The sequence below is a fragment of the Felis catus genome, chromosome A3 (assembly GCF_018350175.1).
Source record: "Felis catus isolate Fca126 chromosome A3, F.catus_Fca126_mat1.0, whole genome shotgun sequence".
NCBI classification, from domain to species: Eukaryota; Metazoa; Chordata; class Mammalia; order Carnivora; family Felidae; genus Felis; species Felis catus.
The window spans coordinates 133267779-133293386 of record NC_058370.1 but is presented as its reverse complement, the minus strand read 5'-3'; the positions used below and the strand labels follow the sequence as shown (position 1 = coordinate 133293386).

Sequence of the window (25608 nt, the reverse complement as noted above, 5' to 3'; positions counted from 1 at the left end):
GATTTTAGACATTTAGGATGCAGTGGTGAATAAGACAAAGTCTTCATGGAATTGACATTCTAGCGGGGGAGACAGTGAACAGAAGAACGAAGCATAAATAATAACAGAGTAGGGTAGGAGCATAGAAAGTTGTCCATGGGGGTAGTGTGTACTCTCTTAGACATAGTGGGCACTTAATAAATGCTGGATCAGTGGATCATGGATGGGTGAATGGATGGATGGAAGGAAGGATGGAAGGATGGAAGGATGGAAGGAAGGAAGGAAAGGAGGAAGGAAGGAAAAATGGAAGGATAGATGAATAATTGGATGGATAGAAGGATAGATGGATGGATACAGGAGGGGTGGATGGATGATGGATGGATGGATGAATGGATGGAAAGATGGAAGGAAGGAAAAATGGAAGGATAGGTGGATGATTGGATGGATAGAAGGATAGATGGATGAATGGATGATGGATGGATTGAGGAGGGGTGGAAGGATGATGGGTGGATGGGTAAATGGGTGGATGGATGGATGGATGGATGGATGATGGATGGATGGATGGATGGAAAGATGGATGGATGGATGGATAGAAAGATGGATGGATGGATGGATGGATGGATGGATGGATGGATGGAAAGATGGATGGATGGATGGATGGATGGATGGATGGATGGATGGAAAGATGGATGGATGGATGGATGCTAGATCATGTTTTCCCCACCTTTCATAACTAATGAAAGCCCATTTAATCTCCTTCTTGGAGGTGCTCTTGAACCTCTGAGACTGGCTCAGGAAGGGCCAGGAGAGACCTCTGGAGTAGAGGCAGGCCTGGCTGTCCTTCCATGCTGACTCCTTCTCCCATTACCATCTCAGAGTGGCCCCGCCTTCAGGGAGACTCCTGTACACATGGAGAGCCAGAGGGCCTGGAGGGGCAGAGAGGGCCATACGCAGCCCTGGAAAGAGCCACTGGCAGCAGATAGCAAGTGTGCGGGGCACTATGCCAAGGGCTTTTCCTGCTTCCATGAATGGACCTCACAACAACCTGGTGAGGGGGCCTCATTCCCAGAATTTGATACTATGAGGGGAGCTGAGGGGAGAGGAGGAAGAACGACTCATGGGGCCCTGGGCCATCAGAGCCGGCAGGACTTGTCAGAGTCCCCGATCCTGCCTTCTTGTTCCTACATGGAGAAATGGAGGCTCAGACAGGGAGAGGACTGGCCTGGGGTCACTCAGGGAGTCAGAGATGGCAATGGGGTCACTGTGGGCAAGGCATCTTTCCACATCAGACACTGTTGATCTCCACCTGAGTCCCAGCCCAGTTTACCTGCGGGAGACCCAGTTCTGTCCAACATGTCTTTAGCTGTACCCCACCCTTAACCCTGCCCCCTAACATCCCCCTACATTCCCTCTGACTTAAATCACAGGCCACCCTGCTTGTCTCCCATGTCCTAAGGCCTATGGTCAACTGGGGTGATAATGGATGTCAAAGGGTAACTCCGGCTTGTGGCTTAAGAACGGTCAGGACCCCACCCGCCCCAGGTGCTGTTCTCTAAATGGCTCCTACTGGGAATCACAGTCCCAGGAGTGCCTTGCAGCTGGTGGACGTGGACAGAGTGGATCCTGTGCCTGGGGTCCAGCAGCACTTCTCAGCGCCCCCTGTAGGTGGGGCTCTGCGTCATTCCATCCTACTCCTGGGCCTTCCCAACATGCTTTAGCCCCATCTCAGCCACTCAGCAGGGAGGTGAGGGGCCCTCCCATCGACCCCTGTCTGACTAAATAAAAAAAGACAAAACCCACAAACCCAGCCTTTTACCGACTCCCAAGAGAAGTCCCAGGCCAGGGGCTGGCAGGAGCCCAATGGGCTGACTCAGCACGGCATGAATCAGAGAATGTTGGAAGTGCTGACTGGAAGGTTCCTCTAGATCACAGAGCTCTAGAGACACAGGCGTTTCATATCACAGAATCATGGAATCGTGAATCCTCGGAATTACTGAATCAGAGACTCCAGGGATCACTTGGACAAAGGAGCTCAGGGCGAGAGAACGGCTGAGCACGCCACAGCTCGGGGAAGAGTTGCATCTGTCCCTGCCTCCTCCGCACGGATGTCTCTGAATTCCAGCCAACGTTCGGACGCCTGGAAGTCCGCAGTAGCCCTGCTTGGCTTCCCCATCTGCCTCAGGCACCTTCTAGTCCATGCTGCCTACCGTCCGCTGACCTTCCCGCTCATAGCCACGGAGATTGCCCCTCTTGCTAGGAAACCACGACAGGCTCATTCTTGTCAAGAGAATGAGTCCGCAAGCCGGAGCTTGGCTGCCGCGGCCCTCCTGACACCCAGCTCACCCTGTCCTATGGCCCTGACTTCCCCAGACGCACTCTGGGGATCATAAACAAAAACCGAGCACACAGCCTAGTACGTACTTATTGTTTGCTATGGACGACGCCCACGGGGGTCCCGGGACGGTTGGTGTTCTTCGGGGGTGGCTCAGACCTCCCAGAGAGAGTGGCCAGGAGGGAGGAAATAGAAAGTCCTGGCCTCTCTGGGCCCAGCCAGATACCAGGCCAGCTTTCCTTCTGCTGTGTTCCGTTAGCAAAGCAGTCCTGGAGCGTGCCCAGACTCAAGGCAAAGAGACACAGACCTCACTCCTCGGTGGAGAGAACGTCAGAGAATGCAGGGCCATCACTAACACACCACAGACGCAGGCTGCCTCAGAAACGGGGCTTGGCCTCCCAGCAGCTGGGGCTGGAGTACAGCCGCCTTGAGAGGCAGGGCTGGAGGGTCTACGCAGCTAGGCACACTTCATTACGTGCTCTTGTGCTGGAAAGTTCTCCGGTAATTCCGGTGCATTTCCACTTGCTCCTTCGGGGCCCGTGGACTTCACTCTAGATCTTAGACCCCGGAGGACCCACGTGAGAACATCTGTCGAGTTCCCAGTTCTCAGCAGGGGCTCGAGAGGTCAAGGCCATTATCTCTGGTAGAAGCACCACGGCACCTCTACCACCTCAGGGGAGGCCTGAGCACAGACTCTCCAGAGTTCTCCATCCTTCGGGGCTCTTGGCTACAAAACCAGAGACCAACCCCGCCTGTCTGCAGCAAACCAGGGATCTGCTGCTGCTATTCAAGGCTGTAGAGGGCTTGCAGAGTAGACGGGAAGTTGACGGACTGAGGCAGGAATCCAGGGAGCCCCGGTGAGATCGGCCAGAAGCAGCGGCAGCCTGGCCAGACCCTGCTGCTGTCCCATCCTGGTCTCCTCCTCCGGGCCCCAGCGTGGCCACTGCCACCACTGACGGCAGAGTCAGCCAGAGGCAGGGGACGGGGCTTCTGTGTCCACAGTGGGAGGCTGGGGACCAGCACTGCATGGGGAGAGATGACCAAAAGCCCCAGAGAGGACATCTGTCTACTGCCGGTCCCTGACTCAATGTGGTGGGATGTTTTTGTTTTTGTTTTTTTTTAGAGAAATAGCTCTTTAGCGACCAGTTCTGGAAGAATGGGTAGAATTTTTCCAGGAAAAGTGGGGGAAAGGTGCTCTGACAGAACAGTCCTTGTAAAGTGGCAGGAGTGAGCCCTCTGAATCGCCCACAGGAGGGGGCTTGATGGGATCTGAAATGTGGCTTTGGACTTGCCAACCTCTGCCTCCAGAAGCTCCTCTCTTAACTCGGAGCAAGGCCGCCGGCAGGGGACACGCTGTCTGAACTGCATCTTTAAAGGCACGAAAGAGTCATCCAGGCAGACACGGCCGCTGTAGGTCAGGGGAAGGCGGTTCAGTGCCCGGCGAGTGTTGTGTGCAAACGGGGGGCCCAGATGGCAGGAGGGGTGACCAGCCGCAGCTCCCACCCTTGGGGCACAGCGGGGTCCACAGCCGGGAGACTTACTTCCCTGCTGATTTCAACATGTCCCCCGGGAGCGGGTACCTTCGTGGGTCTGTTGCCTGCCCCCAACCCCCAGAGGTGTCCCCGCTGCCCACAGGTCAGAGTGGGGTGGCGTGGGGGTGGGGATGCCCAGCCCACCTCCCTGTTCCAGGAGGAGGAGACGGGGAGTTGAGGCCGGGAGAACTCTGTGCAGCAGAACTGGGCAGCCAGCTGGCTCCCCATATATGCTGGCTCCTCCCCCACAGACGCCCCGCTTTGCTCAACATGTAAGCACTCAGGTTTCATCACTTCTTTGGGGCTTCATTTTCCCATGGAGCTCCCCAGTACCTACAGAGATCTGTGTGTACCTCCAATGAATCCTTCTAGGTCAATTTATTCTATTTGATATTTTATTTATTTTTGAGAAAGAGAGACACAGAGAGAGAGAGAGAGACAGAATGAGCAGGGGAGGGGCAGAGAGAGAGGGAGGCAGAGGGTCCAAAGCAGGCTCTGTGACAGCAGAGAGCCCGATGCGGGACTTGAACTCACACACCGTGAGATCATGACCCGAGCCGAAGTCGGATGCTGAACCAACCGACTGAGCTGCCCAGGTGCACCTCCTTCAAGATCAATTTCATTTCCGGACCCGGCTGAAGACCTAAGAGGGGAGAGGTAAAATCTCACCCCCACAACGAGGCCAGAGCCCAACCGCAGGGGCTGTCGAAGGCACCTGCGAAAGTCCAGGAGGGGCCTCGGGACCGGGACAGACCCCAGGCCCTGACTGAGCTGGGAGAGGACAGACTTCGTGGCCTCCAGGCTCAGACCTCACGCAGGGACAGGCAGGTGCGGGACGCCGGCCCCACCCAGCCTATTTTACTCGGTTCCCTGCAGACGTCAGGTTTCCAGCATCTGGCTGACGGCTGGCAGACAAGGGAGCCAGGAGAATGGAGAAGGTATCTCAGGCAGCCCCAGAATGCATCTCCGCGGCTAATAAAGTCTGTGAACAGGCCTGCGCCCATCCACCGGGCGACGGTTCCCGCCAGGCGCTACCGTCCGCGAGCCAGATCTGCGGAAAGGCCAGTCCCCTAAAAGGCAGCCAGCTCGAGTCCTACACCGCCAGGAAATGGTGTGGACTTTGGGCAAATCAGCGACCCTGCTGAGCTTTCATTTCCTCATCCGTATAAGGAAGTGGAGTGGGGTCTTCCTCCTGGGTCCGCGAACAGCCCAGTTTTAGGCTCTCCGTCTCACACTGCTGTTAAAAACAAGCGATTTCGGCCAATGGCGAAATTCTCCCCATCACGTCCTTATAGACCATAAAAAGAAAAATCAGGCGAGCACGGACATCCTGTTTCTTGGGCAGATTTCCTCTGGGTTAAAAATAAGCAGATCTCAGCGGAAGACAGCCCGCACGCCGGGGCTGGGGGCCCGCGCTGCTTTGCCCTTCGCTTGGGATGGCAGTTCCGGCAGGAGAGGACACGCCGGGCCCCGGGGGAGACCGTATTCCTGTTAACCACTGTTGCCAAGGACACATCAGGTCGCGCTGCAAACAGGTCGAAAAAGCCGGCTCTTAGTTACCCTGGAAAACACCAGGAAGCTGATTAAATTTTCTTCGAAGCCCAGGTGGGAGCTGAGATGACTGCTTCTTCTCCGCGGGCAGCACACGGCTCAAATCCAGACAGGAAACGAACCAGCCGGGGTGCTCAGCTCTGCGCTGCCACGCACGCGCGCGGCGGTGGGAAATCGCTGTCTCTCTGTTTCCCCGGGTGCAACACGGAGGGATGGAGGCATCCGTGGAAAAGCCCCTCAGAAGGCACTGGGAGTGTGAGGGTGACTCTCCTCCATTTTCCCTCGCCCAGGGGAAACACTTTTATTTTCGCTGCATGAAATCTAGAAGCAGCCAAGGGCACCCTACGTGGAATGACGCAAGTGAAGAGAAAATCAAAACCAAGAAACTAATGATGGTAAAGTGTTAATTCCCTTAAGTTAGTCTGCGAATTTACAGCTAAACCATTAACACTATTAACAGGTTCGGCTGGGGGTGTCATCGGGTTTTGGGGGGGGGGGGCGCGTTGCACTGCTTTCGACACTAATCAGCATCGGGCACCTGGGTGGCTCAGTTGGTTAAACGTCCAACTCTTGATCTCAGCTTGGGTCTTGATCTCAGGGTTGGGAGTTTGGGCCCCGCGCGGGACTCTGCACTGGGCATGAAGCCCACTTAAAAACGAACAAAAAACTAATCAGAATCTATGAAGGCAGCTATTTACTTCTGTGCAATTCTTCTAACAGTTCAGAGCGTATCATATGGTGTTTATTATTTCACACATTTTCATCTGGGCATGTCCAAGTTCCATTATGGTTTAAGTAATAGTGGGCCTTTTCTTTCTTTCTTTCTTTCTTTCTTTCTTTCTTTCTTTCTTTCCTTTCTTTCTTTCTTCTTTCTCTTTCTTTCTTTCTTTCTTTCTTTCTTTCTCTTTCTTTTTCTTTCTTTCTTTCTTTCTTTCTTTCTTTCTTTCTTTCTTTCTTTCTTTCTTTCTTTCTTTTAGAGGTGATTGAAGCTTATTGGATACAAGGGAGCAGTGAGCAGGACAGCAAAGGAGAGGCTGTTTGCCAGAACTTTTGTTTCAATCAAAATACAATCCTTACCCTACCCAATTCTAGAGTCCAATGAAGTAGAGATAGCGTATTCATAATAATTATATTAAATCATCTCTATTTGAAGAGTGCTATCTTAGGAAGTACAATTCTATTGGACCTCAGCAAAGCAAATGTAGCATCAATTAGATAGCAGCTCTGGGGGCACCTGGGTGGCTCAGTCAGTTGAGCGTCCAGCTTCGGCTCAGGTCATGATCTCACAGTTTGTGGGTTCGAGCCCCCCATCGGGCTCTGTGCCGACGGCTCAGAGCCTGGAGACTGCTCTGGATTCTGTGTCTCCCTGTCTCTCTGCTCCTCCCCCTGCTCATGCTCTCTCTCTCTCTCTCCTTCAAAAATAAATAAAAAACATTAAAAAAAATTAAATAGCAGCAGTTAAACTAAAAATATTGGCGCGTCTGGGTGGCTCAGTCAGTTGAGCATCCAACTCTTGATTTTGGCTCAGGTCATGATCCCAGGGTCATGGGATCGAGCCCCATTTTGGGCTGAAGCCTGCTTAGGATTCTTTCCCTCTCCCTCTCTTTCTCCCTCTGCCCCTCTCCTCTGCTAGTGAGCTCTCTTTCTCTCTCTAAAATTTAAAAATGCAAAAAAATAGGGGCACCTGGGTGGCTCAGTTGGTTGACCTCAGGTCATGATCTTGTGGTTCACAAGTTTGAGTCCCCCATTGGGCTCTGTGCTCACAGCTCAGAGTCTGGAGTCTGCTTCAGATTCTGTATCTCTCTCTGCCCCCCCGCCCCCCCCCCCCCCTGGCTTGTGCTCTGTCTCTCTCTCAAAAATAAATAAAACATTAAAAAAATTAAAATAAAAACAAACAACTAAAAATACTCATCAAAATTACTCTTAAGAGAGAAATGGGGCAGGGGTGCCTGGGTGGCTCAGTCAGTTAAGGGTGAGATTGTTGATTTTGGCTCAGGTCATGATCTCAAAGTTTGTAAGATTGAGTGCTGCTGTCAGCATGGAGCCTGCTTGGGATTCTCTCTCCCTCTCTCTCTGCACCCCTCTCAAAAGAATGAAATGTTTGGGGTGTCTGGGTGGCTCAGTGGGTTAAGCTCCTGACTTCGGCTCAGGTCATGATCTCATGGTTCCTGAGTTTGAGCCCCGTGTCGGGCTCTGTGCTGACAGCTCAGAGCCTGGAGCCTGCTTTGGACTCTGTGTGTGTCTCTCTCTCTATTCCTCCTCCCCTGCTCTCACTCTGTCTCTCTCTCTCTCTCTCTTTCAATAATAAATAAACATTAAAAAATGTTTTAAATTAAAAATTTTTTAAGTTATTTTGAGAGAGAGAGAGAGAGAGAGAGGGAGAGAGAGAAATGGGGCAAGTGTTGTGCTGTGTGGATGTGTGGGGCCTGGTGCTGTGGGTGGCACCCAGGTGTGGCCTGGGTCCCTGAGCCCTCCTGGTTCAGCCAGCCTCCTCCCGTGGGGACGTGAGGAGCCCCAGAACCCCTGGTCCCTTGGCCTCTGTCCTGGGCTGAGTGGGGGCCAGAGGCCACTTGGGAAAAGCTGGACCTTAACTCTGCCTCCATCAGCTTGCGTCTGTGGGACCGTCTCCACTTACCCGCTGAGCCCTCTCTCTGGGGAGGGGCCGCTGTCCACTTTTCTGGAGCTTTCTCCTCTTTCGAGACAACAGGCTTTGATAGAAGGAGGTGGTTCTTTCCAAGTCTCCCTCCAGGTCTCTGTTCATCTTCCTGTCGGAGTCCCACTTGTGAGTGGTGCTGATGTTTCCACGCAGGACGAGAAGTTTCTCCTCCATTTCTGAGCAGCACGTTCCCTCCTCGATTACGGTTCTGCAAAGCTCCGTGACGCGTTCTTAGTGAAGCCCAGGCAGGATTTGAAATCTCGGCTGTGGGATTTCCGACTGCACATATGTTCACTCCGTGTGGAGACTTTTCGTGGAGCTGTAAGTAAGCGCTGTGTTCCTAGAACTTACCCTGTGCTCCGTTTTCCTCCTCCGAGCCTTTGGGAGGAAGCGCTCAAGCTGACCGCGTCGATGAGTTTCTGCAAACCAACTTCGGGCCGACGGTTCTGGTCTCCTTTTCCCAATTCACTGTCTCTGTGTGGTTCCGGGTTGACAGCATTCCAAAGCGAACAGGAAAACATGTCCTCAGCCTGCGTCCCCTCAGAGAGCCTGTCTCCGGGGGTCACCTGCAGCTCTCTGTGTCCTCTCTTCCCGAGCCCTCTCCGGCCATCCCATGGCTTTCCTAAAGATGAGCGTTCTCACCCAAACCTCCAATATTTGCCTCCTACGTTGTTCCACCTCCTTTGGAGAGGTTTTAGGATGCTTTTGACGTCTGGCAGTTGGGACGGGAGGGATTTCAATGCATTTCAAGGCAGCTAGGATCAGTCCCTGGAGCAAAGGCTCAGGGGCTCACTTTTCTGCCCCCCCCCCCCAAAAGGTGACTGCGTCAAGTGAAGAAGTGTGTCTGTTGGCATCTTGCTGCCGAGCGCGGAGTATGTGGCTTCAGGGGCCTGGGGCAGGCTCCGGACGGCCAGCCCCCCTGAACCTCACCAGGTTTCAACTTGGGCAGGGAACCTCCTGCCCGGTTCTTTCCCCTCCTTCAAGTATGTTGGCTCTTCTGCTATAAAATCCACCCTAGCACTGCACCCCAGAAACTCCCGGGGAAGCCCAGAGTCTCGGGGCCTGTCTCAAGTTTTCGAAGAAAACCAGTGGAGCACAGCACGGTGGCTCCGGGACCCCCGGGAAGCGATTTGGGGGCTGTCACCGGGCCCCCCTCGGCTCCAAAGGGCCCCGCGGCTTTGTCTGTGTTTGCCGCGTCCTCTCAGCCACAACCGACCGCAAGGAACCCTGAGGGATATTCCACCTCTGACCCAGACGAGTGCCCAACGCGGGACAGACCCCTGGTGGGCCAAGGGAGGGGAGACCGGGTTCTACGCGACAGGGCCCCCCGCCTTTGTCCTGGTCACCGCCCAGAGCCCGCACTGTGTCTGGTGTGTGCGGGCTGGGCAGGGCCTGCTTCGGCTCAGCCTCTTCTGGCCCCAGCTGGCTCTCCGGGAAACCGATGGACCCCAGCGGGGCCACACCAAGTCCCCTGTGCTGCTGGAGAGCACGCCAGGGGGTGTGGCGTGTGCGCGGCAGGGAGGACGGAGGGACCACATCCCCTCCTGAGGCTCCTCCTGAGCGAGAGCTTCTGTCTGGAGCTGGAAGCCCAACCTGCCCACCAAGGCCACGGGGCCTCCTTCCCTGCAGGCCCTTCCCTCGTTCACGCCCGCTACCTCCTCCGGGCAGGGGCAGAGGGTCTCCCCCGTGGGATTCACTCACGACCCGCCTTCCACTCAGAGGAAGTCAGGAGGAATTCATCCAAATGGGCAAATGCAACACTCCAGGAATGTTCCACGGAGCCGGTTTGCCCTATTCAGGCCAAACGTTCCTGGACAAGGGTCCCGGGGGGGTGACCCATGGCCAGGTTCCTTCGCCCACGGGCCTGCATCTTGAGCTCACCGCCCGGCCCCCACGGATGCCCGGTGGCCTCAGAAATGTGCCTCCGTGGGGCTCTGCCAGGAAGCAAGTCCTCCTCCCACAGGACGAGCCACCCTCAATGCTTCAGAAGCACCTGTTTCCTCTGTGGCAGGCTCAGGCCTCGCACCTTCTTGTCCGTCACCATGAGCCACTGTCCAAAGTGCCTTTACCCGTGGCCGGAGATCCCCAAGCGGATATGGGGCTCGGGGGTGGGACCAGACCTGGAGGGCAGGGGGTGAGGGGGCCAAAAGCCTGATGGGGAGCGGCGGGGGCGGGGTGGGGGGGAGCCTCCTCTCCCTGCACCTCACCCGCTCCCCCCCATCCCCGCCCGAGGCCCAGCCCTCCACGGGGCAGCAGTGCGTTAACGGTTTCACATCAGGCTTCTGCTTAAGATTTTATCCGAACGAGTGTCACTTCAGCCATGGAAACCGGTCACCACTGAACAGTTCACTCAAGCTTAGTTAAAACGGCAAATCCCATTTATATTGTCTCACAATAAAAGGTCTGATCAATTGCTGGGTCAGATCATCTCCAAGTCCCCGTCATCTGAGCCGTGACCTCTGCCCTGTCTGCTCTGCCGTGCCCCTTCCCCAGTCCTCCCAGAGGCCCCGCGCTCTGCTGAGCCCTTTGGAGCGACGCAGTGTTCTGTGGGAAGGCCAAAGTCCTGGGCACCTGGCGAGGACCTCAGCCCACAGTGGAAACATCGGTGGGGAGACAGGGGAAGGGGGACGTTGTTGCCCAAAACTAGAGAGCAGCCCTTCTCCTATTTCTTGTCTCCACACACACCAAACGGGACAGACGTCAAAGGAACACATACGCACACAGGTTAAATTCGAATACTTACCTTGAGAGGACCTCCTCTCAAGGGACCCCTAGGCCCCAGGATGTTGTTCTGAGTAGGACAAAGGGGAGATCTGAGATTTTAGATTCTAAAACAGGAGAGGGGAGCCCCCTGGGGTGGGGGAGGGAAGAGAGGGGAGCCCCCTGAGGTGGGGGAGGGAAGAGAGGGGAGCCCCCTGAGGTGGAGGAAGGGTGAACAGAGGAGACACAGAAGCCAGAAGGTAGAAGGACCTGGGTGGTGAGGGGAAGGGCTCCCCACACGAGCTGTCTCAGCTGCTCAGGAAGCCTCACCAGGGAGAAGCACAGAGGAGGGCTGAGACTCACTCTGAGGGGCAGGAGGGGCCCTGAGGCTCCTGGAAATTGGGCCGACTCGGGCAGGACCATTTGCTGGGGAGCCCGGAGGATGTGTCCCCATGCTTCCAGGGACCGGGAGGTCCACTTGGCATCCGGATCACACCTCAACCAAAGGTGGGGTCCTGGTGCCCTTGGCTTGGCAAGGAGGATAGGACATCTGCTGCCCCCGCCGGCCCCGCCTGATTTCTGATGCACAAGCTCTGGGGCGGAAGTGAGGGCCCTTCCCCAAGAGGGGAAATCCTGCCCCACCCTGAGACCCCCTGGATGGCTCTGTTGTTTCCAGAGGGAAAAGGAGGGGACTAGTGGGAAACAGGGGGTTTTCCCAGGCCCTTCCGGGCTTCCTCTTCGAAAACAAGCCGCCAGACCTGCACAGCTGCGGCCGGACCCCGAATAACCTCGCCACAAAGGCTGGCAGGCCTCCCAGTTAAAAATAATCTGCAGCCACTTCATCAGGACAGAGCCAAGGGGCCCCCACCCAGAGAAGGCTTCCCTGCCCCCTGGTGTCTATAGGGGCCGTTGGAAGTCAGTGAGCCCAACATGTAGGGTTCATAGTGCTAGGTGCCACTCTCAGTTAAACCCTGCAATAGCCCTGGGGTGGGCACCATTATTATCATCTAAGTGATAATGACAAAAGAGGAGGCATATGTGCAGAGAGGGTAATCAACCAGCCCAAGGTTACACAGCAGGGGAATGGCCGAACAGGGACTCAGACTTGGAAAGCCCGGCCAAGTCTGTTGTTCCAGATGTTGCCTTTTCCTCCTTCAGAGCCAGGAAAGCAGTGAAGGGTTGCTTTCCCTCATCCCCCCGGGCAAGTTGTCTCTCAGTCTTGTTCTCCTTTCCGGAGAAGTCACGGAAGAGGCCGAGGAGGCGGAAGTCTAGACCCAGAGCCGGCACAGTGTCCCTTCTGTTGTACCCTCCTGGTCAAAGCCATCACAGGCCCGTCCAGACTCAAGGGAAGAGAGACAGACTGCCCGTCTCAAGGTAGGTGTAATTGTCCCCATCTTATGGATTAACAGATCGAGGTTCAGAGAGGTGAAGGGTCCAGGGACATAGAACTTGTGAGACAGACCCAAGGTTCACACCTGGGATGGTGGCCTGGTCTGTGTGGGTCTGAAGTCTGGAGTCCTCTGCCCCACCACCTTGGCAGAGTGATGGGTCAGGACTGACAGCTCACTTCAACATCTAACCCAGGGGTTCCCAGCCCGGGCTGCAGACTCACCGGGGCAGTTTAAAATCACAGATTCCGGACCCTGCTCCCTGGAGTTAGGCTTTAAATGGTCTGATGTGGAGCCTGGACACTGGGAATTTTTAAAGCACTCCAGTGATTTTCACTGCAGCCAAGGGCAGAGGACACCGTTAAAACCAAACAGGTTCCCTCCCTGCTTGTGGCCTGCATGGAGAACCTTCCCCTGGACATTCCTTCCCTGACCCTGAGCATCTGGCTCCAGCCCTGCCCCTGTCCCACCCTCCAAGTCAGCGGGGAAGAGGAGACTGCCACCCGGCCAGCCAGCTTCCCCCACACAGGGATGGAGGAGAGACGTCCTGTTCCTGTGCAGGGAGGTGCTGGGACAAGCAGCTACGATCAGAGCAAGTCCAGCCCCAGCGCTGCCAGAGGACAGGGGATACAGGTTCAAATCCCAGCTCTGCCACTAATTGGTTGAGGCTTCTTTCATCTACAAAATGGAGTTAATCATGACCACCAAGCCTACTTCACAGAGGGTTTGCAGGTCTTCAGAGAGGAAATGAATATAAAAACACCATGTGAAGAAGCGCAAGACTTTTACATGGAAAACTATAAAACATCATTAAATGACACTCAAGACCTAAATAAATGAAAAGACATCCCATGTCCATGGATCGGAAGACTAAATATTGTTACGATTGAAAATTGTTATAAGTGAAAAGGCATCCCATGTCCATGGATTGGAAGGCTAAATATTGTTACGATTGAAAATTGTTATAAATGAAAAGACATCCCATGTCCATGGAGTGGAAGACTAAATATTGTTACGATTGAAAATTGTTATAAGTGAAAAGACATCCCATGTCCATGGAGTGGAAGAGTAAATATTGTCACGATTGAAAATTGTTATAAATGAAAAGACATCCCATGTCCATGGATTGGAAGACTAAATATTGTTACGATTGAAAATTGTTAATATTGTTAATACTGTGCAAATTGACGTTCAGTTTAAACAAATTCTCATGGGCAGGGGGCAGAATCTAAGATGCATATTTTTTCCACATTTTAACATCCCTGAAATCAGTGAATCTTCTCATTGAGGGTATGTCACACTTTAACTGTCACAAGGCCTCTTCAGCTGGGGCCCTCTTCACAGGGTTATGATGAATGAGTCTTCTCAGACCATCCTCCCCTCTCCAGGGACTCCATGGGTCTCTCATCCTGGGGCCCACCCATCCCCTGTGCACATGCCAAGGAGAGCTGTGTGTAGGGGGAGGGATGTGGTATGGGAGGGTTGGGCCCACTGCGTGTGTGTGTGTGTGTGTGTGTGTGCCCGCATGTGTGAGTCCTCCTGGTGGGGTGCGGTATGGTCAGGACCTGGCTCAGCCCACACCATTGTGTTTTGTCTTTTTTTTTTTTTTTTTAATTTTTAAAACGCTTTTTATCTATTTTTGAGATAGAGAGCGTGAGAGAATAAGTGGGGGAGGGGCAGAGAGAAAGGGACAGAAGATCTGAAGCAGGCTCCACACTGAAAGCAGTGAACCTGGCCCTGGGCTTGAACTCACAAATTGTGAGATCATGACCTGAGCTGAAGTCGGCCGGCCGCTCAACCGACTGAGCCACCCAGGTGCCCCCACACCGTCGTGTTTTGGAACCGGACTCCAAGGAGGCCAAAAATTCTAAATTTGAACCTGCACTTCTAGGTGAAGCTTATTCATCAAGGTAAGAGGCTAGAACAGAGTGTATTTAATAGTTTGTGAGTTTTTTGATTTATAACTTTTGAATGTGCAGATACAGAGCACGGGGGCTTCCAATTGCCCTGGGCCCTGGGTAAAGTGTTCGGGTAAAGTCTGCAAAACCCTGTCCTCTGAAAACACCAGCTCAGGAATTGGTACAGGCCGCCCCCTTTGCTGGAATCCCCACCCACTGCTCCCAGGTCGGCCTGGCCAATTCCAGTTTTCTCCTCACGTATTGGCTCAGATTCCTGACTTCCCCCGGGGAGATTTAGGCTCACAGGGGACTTGGGGCCTGCTTCCAGCTCAGCACTCACTCGCCAGCGCGGCTGTGACCGTGCGCAGGCCTGGCTGACTGCAGGAGCCAACGCCCCGAGAGTTCCAGAGCCAGGCGCAGGTGCTGCCCCGGGGGGCTGGCATCACCCGCAGCTCCTCATCCACCTCCATGCAGTTGCCCAGACACGCTCACCCCGCGTCTGTAACGGGCACACGGATCAGCCAGGCTCTTGTTACAGTGCGGATTCCGAGTCTGTGGGTCTGGGGCAGGGCCTGAGAGTCTGCGTGTCCAACCAGCTCCCGCATGATCTCAATGGACGGTACCCGGCTCCGGGGCTCCAGGATCAGTGCGGCCACGGCTCCCACAGTGTCCTCGGGTGAGACACCCCTTCCTGGGCCTCTGCCCCCATGGGCACCATCTGCCATGACAGTGACCGAGGAAACACCTTGCAAAAGAAAGAAAGTACACGGCACTCACCACGTGTCCAACGCTGTGCCACGTGCCTCTCCTGTGCCCACGTCTTTAGTCCTCACGACACCCCTCGGAGGTGGTCACAGTCTTCTACCAGCAGCCGATGGGGACGCTGAGGTCCCGAGACACCTGTTCAAGGTCACATGACACCGTAAGGCCCTGTGCGGTCCGGCTCTAAAACCCAGCACTTAACCGACTTGTTACTTGGCCTCTCCAGTGTGAGGCCAGGTGAGGACAGTGAGAAGCCGTGGGACCCATCCCACGCACCCCACGCACCTCACAACCCCTGAGGGTCCTCTGCAGACACGGCTGAAAACCTCCCTCAGGTGTCTCCTGTGGCTCTGGGACTCTGGCTTCAGACAGACCAGTATTGCAGCACACTTCCCACCCCGGAGGGGCAGCCTAGGGCCTTCAGAGCGGGGGCTGCGTCTGGGAAAGGCCCCTACTCACAGATCTAGGGCTGTCTCATTTGTTTGTTGTTGTTGTGTTTTCATGTTTATTTATTTTTGAGAGAGAGAGAGAGAGAGAGAGAGAGAGAGACAGCGTAGCAGGGAGGGCCAGAGAGAGAGGGACTGTTGGCACAGAGCCCGACGCGGGGCTCGAACTCACGAGCCACAAGGGCTTTTGCCCTGAGCCAAAGTTGGAGGCTCAATCGACAGAGCCACCCAGGCGCCCCAGGACCGCCTCCTTTTAAAAACAGTCCTATCACGTGACACCCCAAGCTCCTCCCCGCCAAGTCCCTTCCTCATTGTATGGTCAAGGTCTGTTTCTCCTCTGGCCTCTCCCCTAAACCATGCGCTCGCACAAATAAGGCCATTTCCCTTTTTCTCTGATCTCCAGCTCAGGGTCTGGGGCACAGAAGGTGCTGAACTGACCTGCGCCCAGTTTCCACGAGACAGGCCAGGGGTGCAGGGGTGACGTTTCCAGATCTTGCCACCAGAGGGCAGGAGTGCACAGCAGCTGGGGCGCTGGCTGTGCCGCAGGGACAAGGTGGGGCCGGAGGGGTGGATGCCTGGGAGCCCAGGGTCCAGGCCTCAGGCAAAGGGACCGAGGAATGCCAGGTGGAGCCAGTCTGGGGCGGGGAACATCTCTGCACTTCCCCTGCCCATTCCAGCCTGAGCTCCAGAGACCTCCTTTTCTCTTCCTTCCCTCCCTGCTCCCCTGCTCCTGCCCTCCTCTCTTGACTCTCTCCAGGTTCCTGGGTCGATCTGGACTCTGTGTGACTTTGGGCCACCCACCTTTCTCTCTAAGTCTTAGTTTTCCCATCTGTGAAATGGGAAAATAATGATAATACCCAGCTTTTGTGCGTTTCTCTCCCTGGGGATTTGGGAGCCCTCAGTGCAGGGCTGTCCTTCTGTCCCCATCAGGCCTCCTGCCCCCTCGTGGATGATGCCTCAAGCCCAGGTCTGTGGTGCTGCCTGGGACTGGATGAACTGGGACCATCACTCTTCCTCTAGCCTAGAAGCTGCTGCAGCCGCTCGAGGGCATCAGCTGAGTCTGATCTGTTCATGAACGGACGAGCAGGAGAAATGAATGGATGGGTAAATGTATAAATGAGAGAAAAATTCATGAGTTGTTCAGAGCATCTGCAGCAAAGGAATTTTCACACCCACTGCCTGCAGAACCTAACCCTTTCTTAAGCTTCTTGGAGCCTGGCTTCAAATGGAGTCGACTGAGGGCCTGTCCCCCTTTTGAAGCAGTGACCCTAGGGGACCTGTGGCCTTGGTCTAGGCTGTCCTGGGAAGGCTGGGGATAAGGATTTTGATAACTGTGAGGGTTTATTCTTTCATCTCTGTTCCGCTGCAGGACCAGCCAGCCAGCTCCAGAGGAAATCAGCGACCAAAGGGTCAGCCGGAGGGGACCCTAAGATGCCCCAATCCAAGCCCCAGGGAGTGGGGGCATCGTAGGGTCCCCTCTGGCTGTGACGACCCACAGTCAGACTTGCAAGCCGGGTCCAGAACCTGGGTGACTGCCGAGCTCCTGTCCTCTCCTTATGCCGCGCTGCCTCCTCAGAAAGGGTTTCTGGGCGGGCACAGGAAGGAGATGTGTCATAACAGTGGGTTCTCGGTCCCCAGCTGAGCTCATAGCTTTGTTAGAGCCAGGCCTGTCTCTCCTGGCACTGGGGCCCACCTGTAGGGACTTGCCCGTTGCTGACCCAGATTTCCAGGCCACTCTGTCAACACCTCCAGGGCAGGGCAGAGCGTGGCTTCTCAGAGGCCCAAACACAACCCATGACCAACATCGCAGAGACCCAATGCGCCACGGGAGGACATCCACCTGTCCCAGAGGAGTCCAGTTCCACACAGGGCACAAAGGACTGCCATGGGCGTCCTGGCACCTGCCTGGCTCAGCCCCTCCCCACGAGGCTGTCCTCAGGGAGCGAATGAAGAACCCTGTGTTAGGTGCCTCTCCGCGAGTAGGGAGAGGGTAGCTCATGCACAACCGAGCCACTTGGAGGCACAGAGATCTTAAGGACCCGGATGGAGAGTGCTGTGTGTATGTGTGTGTGTGGGGGGGGCAGTTTCTTCTTTGTGACCCTTCCAGTCCCAGGCCCCCAGCTCTCCTGCCGCCCTGGGATGACTCAGAGCCTCCCCATTTCTGCTGCAACCCCCACCCCCAACCTCAGCACCGGCCAATTCTCTCAGGATAGCTGATCTTGTTGCCACACAGCCTAGAAAATTCTGCCTCTGGCTTGGGGCTCCGGTAGCTGAGCCAGGATGAGACGTGAGTCATAGGGTTGTGTCAGAGAAGCTACATGCTCAGAAGCTACCAGAGGCTGTCCGGAACCCACAGGCCTCGGAGCCACCAGAGCCACAGCCCCCGCCCCCCTCCGGCAGGGCCCTGCCCCTCTCCTCCCCTCCCTGCTGGCCTCCCTTGGGCCATGATGTCATCTGGCTTCTCTCAGTTCTTCATCAGCCTGCAGTAGTTCGAACAGCCCACATGGTTAGTGTCTTCGAAGCAGGGTGGGCCCCGACAGTCCGCGGCAGTCCCCAGTTATAAGAGCTTTGTCGGGATGGTCGAGACCATGCCCGTGATAATTCTTTTCAGATTTTGCTTGGATTACAAATGCTCCAGTTAAGATTCTTTGTAAAGAATTCTTGGGGCGCCTGGGTGGCTCAGTCGGTTGAGCGTCTGACTTCGGCTCAGGTCATGATCACGCGGTTCACGGGTTCGAGCCCCATGTCGGGCTCTGTGCTGACAGCTTGGAGCCTGCAGCCTGCTTCGGATTCTGTGTCTCCTTCTCTCTCTGCTCCTCCCCTGCTCGTGCTCTGTCTCTCTCTCTCTCTCTTTCTCAAAAATAAATAAACATTAAAAAAAAAAAAAGAATTCTTGAGCACCCAAACGGTCCCAGGGGGATCCCGTCTGAGAAACATTCAGGCAGCAGAAGTCAGTGACTGGGAACCAGCCTGGCATCTGGTTACTGCCAGCTGAGAAGTACTGACTCTTCTCGGAGCCTCATCTCCTAACTGACGTTTCCTATAGCTCAGACACCTTTGCCTCTGTGATTCCTCTGACAGTCCCAGGCCCTGTGGCCCATCAGCCCCTGGGCTTCAGTGGCTGTGCCCAGAGATGCTGCATGGCAAGCTGGCCACAGGCAGAGTCCTCTCTGAGCAAAGGCTGGGCTGTAGGGACGGGGGCAGGGGCATGCCCAGGGCTGGGGGAGGCCTCGGCCTTACCTCTGTGCCGCACAGTCCTCTCTTGTCCCCGGCGAAGTCTGTGTGGTGGTGGGCTGGGTGCAGAAGAGCTCTGCATTTCCCCGTCAAAGACAGGAAGGGAGTCTGGGCGGCACAGGGGGCTGGCCTCACAGGAGGCCTGGCCTGGGCCCGCAGGTGGATGGCCCACGTACCCGGAAGGGATGCCGGCGGGTTCTTCCCGGGTCCTGGCAGACAAGCGCTGACAGTCAGGTGCATTCGCTGTGTCAGCCGCCCTGAAATACAGCCTCAGCTCCCTCCCCGACACCAGTTTTTTAGGAGGAGATTAGGAAAGGGGGACTCGCGAGCTATAGCAACCCAGGAGGCCAAGCCCAGAGCTTTCTCCACGCACGCACTGCAAGTATAGGCATTCAGACCGGGCGCGTAGAACTCACCTGGCCAAGTGTTTCCTGGAAGAGAGGGCTGGCCCGGGCCCAGGGCTTGACCGGAGGACATCCAGGACACCTGGGCCTCCTGGCTCCCAGCCAGGCCTCTGGCCAGCTCAAACCACAGGCATCTCGAATGCCCCTGAGGCTCACAGTCCACCTCTGTGAAACCTGAGAATCAGGCCATGAAATCAGTAGGCTCGGACCTCGGCAGAGGGGTGACCGCCTCTGAAAAGAGATAGGGCTGGACCTATGTGCTCTCTGCCTCCATTTCCTCTTCCTAACAGCTCCCCAGCATGCAAGATCGGAGTGACCCCTCCTCCCACGGCGCTCCCGGAGGGACCACAGCTGGCCTGCCCCTCCCCCTCCGCCCCACTGCCTGGCTAAGGGACAGGCTCGTGACTCAAGCGGGCCGGTCAACTGCTCCTCCCTAGAATTTGAAGTTTGAATGAGGGACAGACACAGCAAGTGGACGTAGGGGGCCAGTCCTCTGGGGAAGCTAAGAGGCAGCTGCCGGCCCCGAGTGCGCAGGCTCCGGGTCAGATCCTGCAATTCCTGCTGCAAAGCCTCTAGAACCGCCTTGGCTGTTGGCCACACCCAAGCCTGGTTCTCTCCTCGCCTCTGAACTTAGTCTTGTTCTGGGCTGAATTGCGTTCCCCCCAATTCATGTATTTAAGTCCGAACCCCCAGTACCTCAGGATACGAGCTTATTTGGAAATGGGGCCCTGGCAGAGGACACGGGCACACAGATAGGGAGAACCCCACATGAACAGGAAGACAGCATCTATTAACCGAGGAGAGACACCCGGAACGTACTCACCCTCACAGCCCTCCGAAGGAACCAGGCCTGCTGACACCCTGACCTTGAACTCTGGCCTCCAGAACTGAAAATGTGAGAAGAGCCAGATATATTGAAGGCATCCTTCCCAAGACTGCCACATAGGAGTCCTGCCTGAGTCTCCAGGCTGCCAGCCCGCCCTGCAAATGTTGAACTTGCCAACCCCCATAGCCACCGAGGCAACTGCTTAAAATAAATCTCTCTCAGCCTCAGTCTCTGTGTCTCCGGAGAACCCAGACACCGTCTCTCACATTTCTTTCCGATAAATTAACGTTTGCTGAAGTTAAGTTTCACCTCTTGTAATCAAAAAACCCCTGATACGACAGAATGAGCGATTTTTCTCCTTTGATGGAGTTTTTTTTTTAATTTTTTTTTTAATGTTTATTTTTGAGACAGAGAGAGACAGAGCATGAACGGGGGAGGGTCAGAGAGAGAGGGAGACACAGAATCCGAAACAGGCTCTAGGCTCTGAGCCGTCAGCACTGAGCCCGACGCGGGGCTCAAACCCACAGACCGTGAGATCATGACCTGAGCTGAAGTCAGACACTCAACCGACTGAACCATCCAGGCTCCCCTGATGGAATTTTTTTTAATGCTATTTTTTTTTTTAAAGTGCTCATCTGTAGGGCTAAGAGCTTGTTCGAGCATGGAAACCAAGGCTGGCGACATCTCTCAAATACAGTCCAAGGAGCTTAGTTAATGCAAATCGAGGTTATCTGGCTGCTGGCAAAGGCATCCCATCAAGGAGGTGACGATATGGGCCGTAACAGTCTCATGCCATTAAATATCTAAGTGGTCCAACTCCCACACTCTGATTCCATTTTCACCAAGTGAACTTCTGTTTCCTAGAAACACAAATGCACTAATCACGCCTAGGCAGAAAGTTGGTCTTCACGACGTTCGTGTCTCACTAGGAAAGGCTATGTTGACATTTTATACATCAGTCATGTGAACTGGGTCAGGATGACTCCTTCTCGGAGAGACGGGTCCATCCTGGCAAGTTGACAAGTCTGGTTCCGAGCCCGCAAGACTGGCACCCTGGCCGCTGCAGTAGCCTGTCTGGGAGGGAAGCATGCCTGTCTGTTCCGGCTGGGCACCGGCCCTCCCTGACCCGCCCACATTGGCTCTTCGCTGAATGTTCCTTCCCACCACAGGATGAGTTTAAAGATGGGTTTTGTAGAGGGTCCAGGCGTGTGCCACACAGGCTGCCTCTTACTGCTACGGTGCAGTCAGAGATGAATCTTAATGGAACTTTTTTAAATTTTTTTTTTTCAACGTTTATTTATTTTTGGGACAGAGAGAGACAGAGCATGAACGGGGGAGGGGCAGAGAGAGAGGGAGACACAGAATCGGAAACAGGCTCCAGGCTCTGAGCCATCAGCCCAGAGCCCGACGCGGGGCTCGAACTCACGGACCGCGAGATCGTGACCTGGCTGAAGTCGGACGCTTAACCGACTGCGCCACCCAGGCGCCCCTCTTAATGGAACTTTTAATAAATCGGCTCTCCTCCAAGAGTCTCCCCCAAGGGACAGAGCCCCCTGGTCTCTAGGCTCCCCCGAGGAAAGGCCGCCATGATTTTTAGCCATTTGCCACTGGGTGGCTTCCTCCAGAGTGACACTCCCTCGAGCCTTGGACTGTCTGTCTCCTTTCCTTCCTGTTATATGACCCTATGCCCACCGGCCTCTCCTCCCCAACCCCAGGACCTTTGCTTAGCCTCACCTTGGGTTGCAGGGCCAACAACCCACCTTGACCAGGAGCCATCATGGAGGGCCGTGGACAAACAGCTTCTGCTCCAAAGCAGAGCACACCCTCAGCCCCGACCCAGGGAGGCACGGCTTCTGCTGCTTTGGTGCCAGGACACTGCCTGCCGTGCCCACCGAGTCCCTCCCACACCTCCGTCTCTCCTGTCCTCTCTCCCTTCCTTCTGCTCCTGCAGGGCTGGAGGTTCACTACTCACTACCTCCCTCCTGCTTCCTCAGGCTTGCTCATCCAGGATGTGCTCTGACCAGACAGCCTGAGGCTGGCCTCGGAGGGCAGTCCCACCAGCTCACCCTGCCCTCGTCAGAGCTCCAGTTTCTGTGTGCTCTGTCCTGGCCAGCCTGTCATACCTACTTCTCAGCCTGGCCTGGCAGTCACCTGGAGCTCTGCCCTGCACCCTGACTTCTCACTCAAGCCCTGCCTCTGCTTGATTCAGAACCTTGGCTCCAAAGCCCAACTCCAGTCCTGCCTCCGATGACCGGGCTGGGCATCAGTCCCAGGCAGGCTGATGGGAGAACAGCTGGAGCACTGGTTCCCCGTGCAATGACAGATTGGGTTGTTGTATCACCCATGGATTCTCTGCCCCTGGAGGATGACGGGGCCGCAAAGACAAAGAGACAACAGCAAGTGAGAGTTCACGGACTGTTTGGAAGCAAATGGAGGCAAGATGACTGATGTAATAGCACCGAAGTTTCACATACGGGCCTGCAGAGGAAGACGGGAGCGACAAGGTCAAGGGTACCCCACAGAACAGCTGACGACTCTCAAAGCACTTGGAGCGGGTGGAACCACAGAAGCCTGGTATGGGAAAGAGGGGAGTGGTGGAAAGTCTTTATTCGGGGAGCTGGACCCCCAGTGAGTATCCTCTGCCATGTAGCGAGGAGTCATCCCCTCCTGTCCACGGGAGGCCATGGAAAGAGTCTCTGGAGAAAACTGAGCCCAAGAGGCCCAGACTTGGAAACGGGCTGGGAGGGCAACAGGGGGGAGGGGGGACAGACTGGGAGCACGTCCAGGTCCCAGGATCAACCTGGCCAGCCCTCGGCCCCTCCCTCTGCTTCGCCCCCTCTAGCAGATGCCATCCAGGTTCCACACAGATGCCCCGGGTCCCTTGGACTCCTTCTGGATGCTCCTTGCGCTTCCCAGGGCTTGCCCAGCAGCTCACCTGGGAGCACCGGCCTTGGGCTCCCGAAGCCACTTGATGGGCATTCGCTCAGTCCCCAGGGTGGCCCTTGGCCAGTGACTAGCTGGTGATCCAGAAACCTCCCTCCGAGCCAACTCAGCTGGAGTGAACACAACCCCGTCACTGTGGCTTGGATGTCAAAGAGCTGAAGTGCTCCCTAAGGGCTCAAGAGCTATGGCCACCAAGGCCATCATCCCTGATCCCACATGCTTACTTCTTTATGCATGTCACTTCCTCTTCTCAGGGGGCCACCTTCTCTTTTAAATTGGGTTACTTCTGGCAGCAGCGAGATGATCTATTCTGGCCCCTGTTACAGCCCAGCAGCACCTTACTAGGAGCTCATTTGACGGCTTCTCTTCTCCACGAGACTGTCCCTTCGCTTCCCTCCGTATGTCCAGCCCGCCCCCACCTCCTTGCTGTCCCCATTCTGAAAAGCCTCCAGTAAACACCACACTCCATCTCCTAGGTCCCAGCCCAGCCCCCCAGCAAGATAGGCATATAGACCCATGCCACAGTGCTTGGCGCAAGTAGCTGTTCTAGAATGATGTGTCGAGTGCATAGATACGTGGGTAGAAAGCTGCCTTTGGGGTTTCACAAGAACCATACCTTAGTTTCCCTGATCTCTGGGGACCTTTAACCTCAGTGCCCCCTGGCTTCCAGGGCATTGCCCAAGTTGGTCTGATCACTAATGTTACCGCAATGGCACACCTTCCCCACCCGATCCTTCACTGTGTAAGTGCCCTGCACCCTCAGAGCCTCCTTCTCGTCCCACATGCCCCGAGCCCACATCCATTCCTGGCCTGGCAATCACTTGCTGCTCCCTGTCTGCCTGACATGGGCGACAACCTCTTCCCTTGGCTCAGCCTATTGTCTGGTAGAAGAGAATACACAAATAATCACATTTAAAAGCACATTTCTAATCACGTGGCTAGCTTCTAGAAAGTCAGGGGGTGCTACTGAAAAGCTTTGGGGGTCAGGCAGGAAGACTTGAATTTGGGACCAGTGGGGCGCCTGGGTGGCTCAGTCGGTTAGGTGTCCAACTTCGGCTCAGGTCATGATCTCACGGTTTGTGGGTTCAAGTCCCGCGTGGGGCTTTGTGCTGACAGCTCGGAGCCTGGAGCCTGCTTTGGATTCTGTGTCTCCCTCTCTCTGTTCCTCCCCTGCTCGCGCTCTGTCTCTCTCAAAAATAAATAAACATCAAAAATGTTTGAATTTAGGATCAGTCCTCCCCCCCCCCCCCACACACACACTGTGTGGTTTCAGGTCAATAACCTCTCTGCCTCCATCAGGTCCTCAACTGGGAAATGAGAACACCTGCCTGCAGGGTTATCCTGCAGATCAAAGATAATCCATACAGGCTAAGTGCTCAGCATAACTACCGCACGGAGGGGGCCTTGAAAGTGGCAGGGATTTTTACTACTGCTCTATTATTCCTTCTGCCGTAAAAGTTGCCACACTCCCGCAGGTGGCATCGGATGGGATGTGACCCCAGACAACCAGCCATGGGGCTGATATGCAGGCGACATCTCAATTTCAGACACTCACCAATGTCCCTGTCATCGTCCCATGTCCACCTCAAACATGCAGTCTTTACCTGTGGGGTGACCTTGGGCAGCTCTGGGATCCCCTCCGGGCCTCAGGTCCCTCCCCGGGAACCACAGAGTCACAATAGTGATGAGGTCTCAGAGATCTTGGACCAGGGAAGCTGTTTCTACACGGGACAGGTCTGTGCCAGTTTTGGTGCCAGCGCTGGGGGCCCGGAGGGTGGGCCCTCCAAGGAGGTTCAAGCGCAGAAGTCTCAGGAACGCCGACAAGGCAGCTGGGAGAACTTTGGGGCGCTGTGGCCCCTGCGGTTTCCCTGTGGTTTCTCTCACTGACACACGACACGCGCTGCTGCATGAGACCCTCGGCTCTGCCTCCTGAGGTCCTCTCCCAGGACAGGACGGAGGAGCTGACGTCACCAAGAGGCCACAGGATACAGCAGGCAGTCCTGCCCCGCCACGTCCTGGCTGGGAGACACTGAGCAAGTGAACTCAACCTCTCTGCAAAATAAAACAAGCAATTCCTGCCGTGCAATTCTTGTTCAGGGGATTAGCAACGCGGTCTGTAGTGAGGAACACAGCACCTTGCACAAAGATGCTCAGAAACTGTAGCCGATGTTCCCTCACCCAAGAAACAGCGTAATTAAGAAACAAAAGCCTCCCACGCAGGCCACAGACTGACCCTGATCCACCCACAATGGGGGGTCGCCTTAACTATCTCCTTCCTCTAGCGAATCCTGCCTGGACAACCCTTACGATCCGCGGGTGAAAACCAGGGGCTCACACAACCCCCAGGCAAAGGTCGCTGGCTTCTGGGAGCCAAGAAAAAATGGACACAGAGTCCCCGGGGCCCAGATTGGCGACGCTGAGGAAGACTAGGCTGCCCAACCCCGGGGGAGGGGACGGGGTGTGCAGGTGTCCCAGCCCGGATTCCCCCGGGGGGCTGGCTTGGGAAAGGCGCAGGGCAACCCGGCAGGTGCTCACGTCCGCAGCAGGTGTCCTGGCTTCGCCCACCCCAAGGAAGCGGATTATGGGAGCGGCCGGGCACGACGGTGAAACTGAGCAGACAGGCCGCTCTGCGGCTAATGGGCGTGGGGGCGGGGGTGGGGCTCACGCCCACTCACACGCGCATGCGCGCACACGCACAGGCAGCCTCACCCACACGCTGACTTCGCAGTTTCCCGAGCCTCTCGGGGTTCATGGCCGCTCCTGTCTAGGGCACGGGGACGCTGGTTTCCCTGTGTATGCGCTTCCTAGCGGCAGGACTGTGCGTCGTTCGGTGGTGACTCTCCTGGTGCAGCTAGATGCCCAGAGGAGGCTTGCTGCGTGGACGGAGGGGTGGGTGACTGGGTGACCCGAGGGGATGGGGGGGCTGGGTTAAGCAGTGGTGACGCTGGTCTAATGAG

General features: G+C 55.6%; 1 protein-coding gene and 1 long non-coding RNA gene across 8 annotated transcripts; one reads left to right on the top strand and one right to left on the bottom strand.

The window, feature by feature from the left end:
* Positions 1 to 4202: 4202 nt before the first annotated feature.
* On the bottom strand, positions 4203 to 25272 carry LOC109498427. 7 transcript variants are annotated; one of them, XR_006596015.1, is made up of 5 exons: positions 19706 to 20143; positions 18895 to 19056; positions 18485 to 18687; positions 14814 to 14936; positions 4203 to 5404 (listed from the first exon to the last, which is right to left on the bottom strand). XR_006596015.1 is itself a non-coding variant. In XM_045054987.1 (4 exons), the coding sequence occupies exons 1-4, from the start codon at positions 19890 to 19892 to the stop codon at positions 14898 to 14900; spliced, it is 591 nt and encodes a 196-aa protein (XP_044910922.1). In that variant the 5' UTR covers positions 19893 to 20143; the 3' UTR covers positions 14050 to 14897. The 7 variants fall into 7 exon arrangements, 2 of the variants coding, with proteins under 2 accessions (XP_044910922.1, XP_044910921.1); XR_006596016.1 differs by lacking the exon at positions 4203 to 5404 and adding an exon at positions 24885 to 25272 and having other exon boundaries at positions 14050 to 14936; positions 18895 to 19113; positions 19706 to 19769; XR_006596018.1 differs by lacking the exon at positions 4203 to 5404 and adding an exon at positions 24885 to 25272 and having other exon boundaries at positions 14050 to 14936; positions 19706 to 19769.
* Positions 10236 to 17084, top strand: LOC109498429. The gene is made up of 3 exons (XR_006596019.1): positions 10236 to 12124; positions 16175 to 16348; positions 16614 to 17084. It is a non-coding gene; the product is annotated as an uncharacterized LOC109498429 (long non-coding RNA).
* Positions 25273 to 25608: the final 336 nt, after the last annotated feature.

Bases quoted from the DNA above. Each gene is read 5' to 3' on its own strand.
- LOC109498427 (XM_045054986.1), bottom strand. From the start codon at position 19,892: ATGGGGGTTGGCAAGTTCAACATTTGCAGGGCGGGCTGGCAGCCTGGA. The intron at 18,688-18,894 runs GTGAGTTCTACG...CTTGTCTGCCAG, and splicing joins TCCAGGAAACACTTGGCCAG to GACCCGGGAAGAACCCGCCG. The intron at 14,782-18,484 runs GTAAGGCCGAGG...TTCTTTTGCAAG, and splicing joins GAGGACTGTGCGGCACAGAG to GTGTTTCCTCGGTCACTGTC.